Source organism: Penaeus japonicus, unplaced genomic scaffold (assembly GCF_977035675.1).
Source record: "Penaeus japonicus unplaced genomic scaffold, GWHDUDI00000001_assembly GWHDUDI00000016, whole genome shotgun sequence".
Taxonomy (NCBI): domain Eukaryota; kingdom Metazoa; phylum Arthropoda; class Malacostraca; order Decapoda; family Penaeidae; genus Penaeus; species Penaeus japonicus.
In genome coordinates, this window is record NW_028234418.1 from 4,835,837 (window position 1) to 4,843,336 (window position 7,500).

At 41.7% G+C, this 7,500-nt stretch overlaps 1 protein-coding gene across 3 annotated transcripts in view; it reads right to left on the reverse strand.

Moving 5' to 3' along the window:
* Positions 1 to 6,404, reverse strand: part of Ir8a (Ionotropic receptor 8a) — a 27,954-nt gene extending 21,550 nt beyond the window's left edge. For all 3 annotated transcript variants that reach the window (XM_043031180.2, XM_043031179.2, XM_043031181.2), the window contains exons 1-4: positions 6,238 to 6,404; positions 5,522 to 5,665; positions 4,759 to 4,962; positions 437 to 603 (exon numbers count right to left, since the gene is read on the reverse strand). In XM_043031180.2, coding sequence (XP_042887114.2) covers positions 437 to 603; positions 4,759 to 4,962; positions 5,522 to 5,665; positions 6,238 to 6,313 — 591 coding nt within the window. In that variant the 5' untranslated portion in view covers positions 6,314 to 6,404. The remainder of the gene's footprint in view (positions 1 to 436; positions 604 to 4,758; positions 4,963 to 5,521; positions 5,666 to 6,237) is intronic.
* Between the last annotated feature and the right edge of the window lie 1,096 nt (positions 6,405 to 7,500).

Genomic DNA, 7,500 nt, shown 5'->3' on the forward strand with positions numbered 1-7,500 from the left:
GTGGCGTAGCTAAGGAAAAGGATTCAAATAACCCCTTTATTATTATTCTTATTTCTTCAGTTAGACGTAACACCTAAGGAGGATTAATTCTAATGAAAATTTAGGCCTATATTTTAGATATAATTACCGTATGGATCTGCACTCGCCAGTCTATTACACGGAGTGAAAAAATATATCTTTTTTTTTTCATAATCATATGGACCTTTTACACTCCTACCTCCTTCAAGTATTCTCAATCAAGTGCGATCATGAGGTCCTCCTCAAAAGGGTCTCCGTAAGTGGCCCCTGAAGAAGCTCCACCCCCCACCTCACCCCCACCCATCCCCCCCAACCCCATCCCCCACCCCACCCAACCCACACACCTCCCAGACCCCGCCCCTCCCACGATCTGACTATCTAACCACACACCTTCGAAACAGCAAAGACCACGCCCCACCTTGTCGAAGAGGGTAGATATCTCCTTGGAAGAGCCGAGGATGACGTAATAGGAAGGCGCCGGTCTCATCTTCTTCAGCGTCTCCGTCGTGTTGGACATTATCCCCGCCAGGACGATTACGCGAACCACCGATCCTTCGACGAGGTAGTAGAGGGCCTGGTCGAGCTCTGGGGGGGATAGGAGGATGGGGGGGTATTATAGGTGGTAGGAGGTGGCAGGGGGTGGTAGGGGGTACTTGGGTAGGGTTCTATGGTGGCGAGTGGTGGTGTGGTGATGACAGGGGGTGGTGTGTGGTAGTAGGGGGTAGTATGGTGGTAGGGGGTACTTGGGTAGGGTTCTATGGTGGTAAGTGGTGGTAGTGTGGTAGTATGGTGGCAGGGGGTAGTGTGGTGGCAAGTGATATTGTGGTGTTAAGTGGTAGTGTGGTGATAGGGGATAGTATGGTGACACGTGGTAGTATGGTGGCAGGTGAAGGTCCATAGGTGAAAGTGGTGTTACGTCACAAATTACTCTTATACAGGTAAGTAATAAAGCAAATGACTGAGCACTCGAAGGGGAAAGGAAAAAGAAAAAAAAAGTACTGCATTACCGGTTACTTCAAGTGCCGGAAGGTGAAGGAGGTAAAGACACCCAAGATTAATTAATTCATTCAGGCGTCATTAATCATAACAATAGAGAGTAGAGGCGCTTAAGCAGGATTTGGGGAATAAGGACTTGGCGTTTAAGTTGGAGTTGGCGATTAAGTTTAAATATCTTTAACTACACTAGATGTAAAGAGATAATTGCTTCAAAACTGCAATCATTCTAAGTACCATGAAAGGTGAAGGTGGGAATGTTCTACTTTTACTCTAATTGTTCCAGAGGTGGCATGACGTTACTAATTACTCTCGTCTATATATCTATATCAGTCCACTCAAGGCAAGACTGGTATGTGTGGCAAAGTTAGATAAGTGATAGATCGATCATCATAGATTCATCAACACTCAAAGCAATTTTTGTTTCGAGTAATACTTACGATTTTAACATGCTACGTGTATTAATGATATTCCTAGATCAGATTTTGAATGCTTTCGTGAATATGTCGTATCGTCCTTATGTATTCTTAAAGAATCTTTCGTGTAACTTTAATGCAGCCAAGGAGATTGAAAATCTATTGACCGGGTAAGTTTATACACACAAAGGAATGAATGATTATTTGAATGCAAACTAACATACTGCCGACCATTGTGAGAAGCGATACGCACACCCGACACGCACATACGTTCATACATAATCGAGTATACATACATAGGCTTAGGAATACACATCAAAAGAATTACCTCGTCCTACCTTAAAGAGAGAGGGAGAGAGAGAGAGAGAGAGAGAGAGAGAGAGAGAGAGAGAGAGAGAGAGAGAGAGAGAGAGAGAGAGAGAGAGAGAGAGAGAGAGATGGAGAGAGAGAAAGAGAGATGGAGAGAGAGAGAGATAGAGGGAGGGAGGGAGGGAGAGAGAGAGGGAGAGAGGGAGAGGGAGGGAGAGAGAGAGAGAGAGAGAGGGAGGGAGAGAGAGAGAGGAGAGAGAGAGATTGAGAAACAGAGAAAGAGAGATAAATAGATAGATAGAGAGAGAGAGAGATTGAGAAACAGATAAAGAGAGATAAATAGATAGAGAGAGAGAGACAGAGACAGACAGACAGACAGAAAGACAATCAGAGACCGAGACAGAGAAAGACAGTAGATAAAATCATAGGACACATTATCCTATTTTCTTAAAGAGCTAATCAACCGAAGTTAATAACCATAGCCCCCCAACCACCAGCCCTCCCCCCTCCCCCCTCAACGTAGCCATCCCCTTTCTTCTTCGGCAATCAATACCATAACAGCTAAAACACTTGCACTTCACTTTCTGCTCTAAGTAAGCTCACCCTCGAACATCAAGGTCGAGGTTTTGTGTGTATCTGTGAAAATGCACACAACGCACACACACACATACATATACACATACACACATACACATACACTCGCGCGCGCACGTATACACCAATACACACACGCCACTCACACACACACATAGGTAGATAGATTGATAGATAGACTATACATGAATTTGCTTTCAAGGGTAAGGAATATCTGACAGTCACTTAGTCTAGCAGTCTGCCTATTCTACTTCAAGTACTTCAAGTCTCAGCAACGAGGTTGGGTCACGTGTAGCGTCTGAAAGTGAGTGATGGGCGTACATGCATAACCTCTCACCAGGAACACTCATGGCTTCGGTGTTGAATAATTGAGGCGAAGTGTGAGGGAGAAACGTACACACACACGCACATACATGAATATGTTCACATACACGCGTCGTCATATGTACGTATGACGCGTGTGCACACATGAATATACGTACACGCGCGTGGGAAAAAAAGGAAAAAAACATGTGCACATATATAGAAGCAAGTATACAAGCGAATACGTGCAGTATTACTTACACATATAACGTACACATACTGTACGCACATACGCACACACAGTTTAGGGTGCATACATGAGTACAAATTTGCAATGATTGAAAGTCCAAGGCAATTTCAGTCAACACTTCTTACTGTGATTGTACCGACGTTTATATGTTGAAGATCAATTGAAAATATAGAAAAATTATAATTGCCGATCAATTAATATAAAAATGCAGGTTGCAATAATGATGATTTGATCAGTAAGTTATAACGATGATGGTTATTAAAACTACTATATGAAAAGAGATCATTAAGTGAATACAAAACAAAAAGAACACTAGGCAATATAAAAAGAACAATGATTGGGAAAATCAGTAAGCAAAAGTTAGATAAATATGTTAATACAGTAAGATAATAATAATAATGATAATAATAATAATAATAATAATAATGATAATAATAACTGGCAAAAAATTGACAAGCAAGAAAAAAATAAATAAATAAAATTAAAAAAAAAAATGCATTATCAACGCGGTTCTTAGCTTGTAGGTCTGGATCTTTGGAGGTCTTTAGGTAGTTATGGGGGTCCGTGTGCAAATTTTGAAGAAAAAAAATCAAGAAGAGAGTAAAAGACAAACTTTCAAAATTATGGTGTAGAAGTAAATGAAAATAAAACGACAAAAAGAAGAAAAACAACTAAAAAGATATCAAAGACAGAAGAAACAGCTAAAACAACAACAACAACAGACTCCTTGAAATAATCAATAAATAACAAAATCAGAAACAGAATTTTCTCTCTCTCTGTCTCTCTCTCTCTCTCTTTCTCTTTCTATCTCTCCCTCTCATTCTCTTTCTCTTGCTCTTTCTCTCTCTCTCTCTCTCTCTCTCTCTCTCTCTCTCTCTCTCTCTCTCTCTCTCTCTCTCTCTCTCTCTCTCTCTCTCTCTCTCTCTCTTCTCTCTCCTCTCTCTTTTCTCTCTCTCTTCTCTCTTTCTCTCTCTCCTCTCTCTCTCTCTCCCCATCTCTCTCTCTCTCTCCTCTCATCTCTCTCTCTCTCTCTCCTCTCATCTCTCTCTCTCTCTCTCATTCTCTTTCTCTCTCTCTCTCTCTCTCTCTCTCTCTCTCTCTCTCTCTCTCCTCTTTCTCTTTCTCTCTCTCCTCTCTCTCTCTCTCTCTCTCTCTCTCCTCTCTCTCTCTCTCTCCCTCTTCTCTCTCTCTCTCTCTCCTCTCTTTCTCTCTCTCTCTCTCTCTCTCTCTTCTCTCTCTCCTTTCTCTTTCCCTCTCTCTTCTCTCTCTCTTCTCTCTCTCTCTCTTCTCTCCTCTTCTCTCTCTCTCTCTCTCTCTCTCTCTCTCTCTCTCTCTCTCTCTTTCTCTCCCTTCTCTCTCTCTCTTTTTCTCTCTCTCTTCTCTCTCTCTATCTCTATCTCTCTCTCTCTCTCTCTCTCTCTCTTCTCTCTCTCCTCTCTCTCTCTCCTCTCTCTCTTCTCTCTCTCTCTCTCTCTCTCTTTCTCTCTCTCTCTTCTTTCTCTTCCTCTCTCTTCTCTCTCTCTCTCCTCTCTCTCTTTCTCTTTCTTCTCTCCTCTCTCTCTCTCTCTCTCTTCTCTCTCTTCTCTCTTCTCTCTTCTCTCTCTCTTCCTCTCTCTCTCTTCCTCTCTCTCTCCTCTCTCTCTCTCTCTCTCTCTCTCCCTCTCTCTCCCTCTCTCTCTCTCTCTCTCTCTCTCTCTCTCTCTCTCTCTCTCTCTCTCTCTCTCTCTCTCTCTCTCTATCTATCTATCTATCTATCTATCTATCTATCTATCTATCTTTCTCAACAAAACAAAACGACATCAACAAAACAAGAAACAAACAGACAACAACAAAACAAAAAACAAAACAGAGCAAAACGGAAGCCCTTGAACTCACGAGCCTCGGTGCCGAAGATAAGCGCAGCATCCGTGGCGTTCCTGCTCTGGAGAAGATCATCCACGGCGGACATCCACTGGTAGTTCGAGATCTGCAGGCGCACGTACGGGATTCCGTGGGCGGCAGCGGTGTCACGCCCGTACGCCCATCCGCCTGCCGTCACGTCCAGCAGGAGGGCGGCGCCGTTGAAGATGGAGGAGCATACTGGACGGAGGATGGGGAGTCGGAATGGATAAGAGTGTGAATTTCCTTGCTGTTTTTTTCTTTTATATTGATTTCCTTTGGTTATTTCTTGTGTAAATTAAGCTGGATAAAAAGCAATGAATCCTTCTGAAGATTTTGTTTCTTTTTTTTCTTTTTTTCATTTAATCTTGACTGGTTAATTGAAGTGTATGAGTAAATATGAACAAGGTGTTTATGTCCACAAATCGGAATATTATGACAATTAATCCTCCAATTTCTAAAGTCATTAGAACAAGATTCTCAACCTCTGTCTTATCCTTATTATTATTATTACTATTATCATTATCTTCCTCTTCCTCCTCCTCCAATCCTCCTCCTCCTCCTCTTCCTCCTCCTCCTCCTCCTCCACCTCCTCCTCCTCCTCCTCCTCCTCCTCCTCCTCCTCCTCCTCCTCCTCCTCCTCCTCCTCCTCCTCCTCCTCCTCCTCCTCCTCCTCCTCCTCCTCCTCCACCTCCTCCACCTCCTTCACCACCTATCTCCCCCTCCCTTCCCCACCACGGTAGACCTCATAGCTACTCACACTGCCCTTGCCCCAGTTCCTCGTTATCCAGGGACACGGTGACGACTTCATGATTCAGAGTGACTGCGGACGCTTTTTCCGCCTGGGAAATCCCGGCCTCAAGCCACGCAGCGCCTTCCCTCAGGCTCTCGTCCACGGCGCTCACTGGAGGATTAGAAAGAAGTTGGGGAGGGGGTGGTTGGTGGCATTGTATATATTCATTATATGTATTCTTGAAAGATTTGATTGTTTCATTGTAGTTAAAAAAGTTGAAGGTATATTTCTTTTTTGGTTTCTCGAACTTCGTGTCAATATACAAAAGAAAATATAAAATGAAAAGGATTTCTTAGAGTTAGATGGGGTTTTAAAAACTGTGATATCTAGATATTTTTTAAGGATTATTGAAGGCACCTGCAAATTAGTCATTGGTGTTGTATATCAAATTAGGTACACATATCATAAGAATTCGATCTCTTCTTACCTTTATTAATGTATGCCTATTAAGACTACTGTAATTATTCCTTTAGGAATATCAATCTATCACCAACGCTTATCAATCAAAAATGAACACCACAAAGACTAAAAAACTTCTAATAGAACTCAGTCAAACAAAACCCCAATCTTTACAAAATACCTCTACATTTGCCAAACTACCATTACGAAATTAACAGTACATAACACCAACCACAAACCAAAAAACATTAAAAAAAAAACACACGGCAAAGATAACACATTACCAATAGTCATCTGAGCGAGCGAGGAAGGCACCATCACCAGGAGCACCACACACCACAACACCATAGCCCAATACATGATGGTTTCTTCTGTTCCTCTATTTACACTCGATTTTTGGGTCCCTTCAGGTCCGCAATGGTATACAAAGCCTGTCCTCTTGTGTTCGTAGTCAGGCCTGGTTGAAGGATATACGTGTTAGAACATGTTTGTGTGATGTGTAAGGAGGGCTGAGGAGGAGACATGGCACTAGATAGTACATTCGTGAGCTATCATGAAACTAGAAAATACTTAGAGAGCGCAAACCTCCGAAAATAGAGAGAGAGAGAGAGAGAGAGAGAGAGAGAGAGAGAGAGAGAGAGAGAGAGAGAGAGAGAGAGAGAGAGAGAGAGAGAGAGAGAGAGAGAGAGAAAGAGAGAGAGAGGGAGAGAGAAAGAGAAAGAGCAAGAGAAAGAGACAGAGAGAGAGAGAGAGAGAAAGAGAGAGAGAGACAGAGACAGAGAGAGAGAGAAAGAGAGAGAGAGAGAGAGAGAGACAGAGAGAGACAGAGACAGAGAGACAGAAAGAGAGAGAGAGAAAGAGAAAAAGAGAGAGAGAAAGAGAGAGAGAGAGAGAGAGAGAGAAAGAAAGAGATATGAATTGAGATAGGAAGATAAATTCTTCATACTTCTGGATTTTTTTATGGGGGTGGTTCATGTTAATGTTTTGTGTGATCATATTTACAGTTTGATTGTAATTGTGATAAAACATAGCATGATATCAGGTAAAGATTCTAATTAAAAAAATATTGTGTCGAAAGTAACTTAATCAAGGTTAACGTTGAATTACCCTTAATCACGATTACGAATAATATACGAAATGATAACATGAATATCCCCATTACTTATATATAAAAAAAAAAATCTGAGAAAAAGTGTCTAAATCGTTCTATTACGATATTAAACATCTCAATCCCGCATTTTTGAATGACGGCAAATCATAAATATTGCAAAAGTGAAATGATATACTAGTCCATAACGGGTGTTTGGATAACCGATTTATTGATTTCGGTCGAGCTGTTCAGTTCCCGGCAAGAATTTATATGATCGTCATTGAAACGCAACGGGAAAATAAATCTACTGATGGATACACACGTAAAAATGAGGTACGGTGAGTCTATTGAACGAATATGAGACGCGTGGTTTGATCTGCCCTTTTCTTTTTTTATCATCATCGAGTTTTTTTTATTTTTTTATTTTTTTTTATTCCCAGTCTGTTCTGTTCTGTAT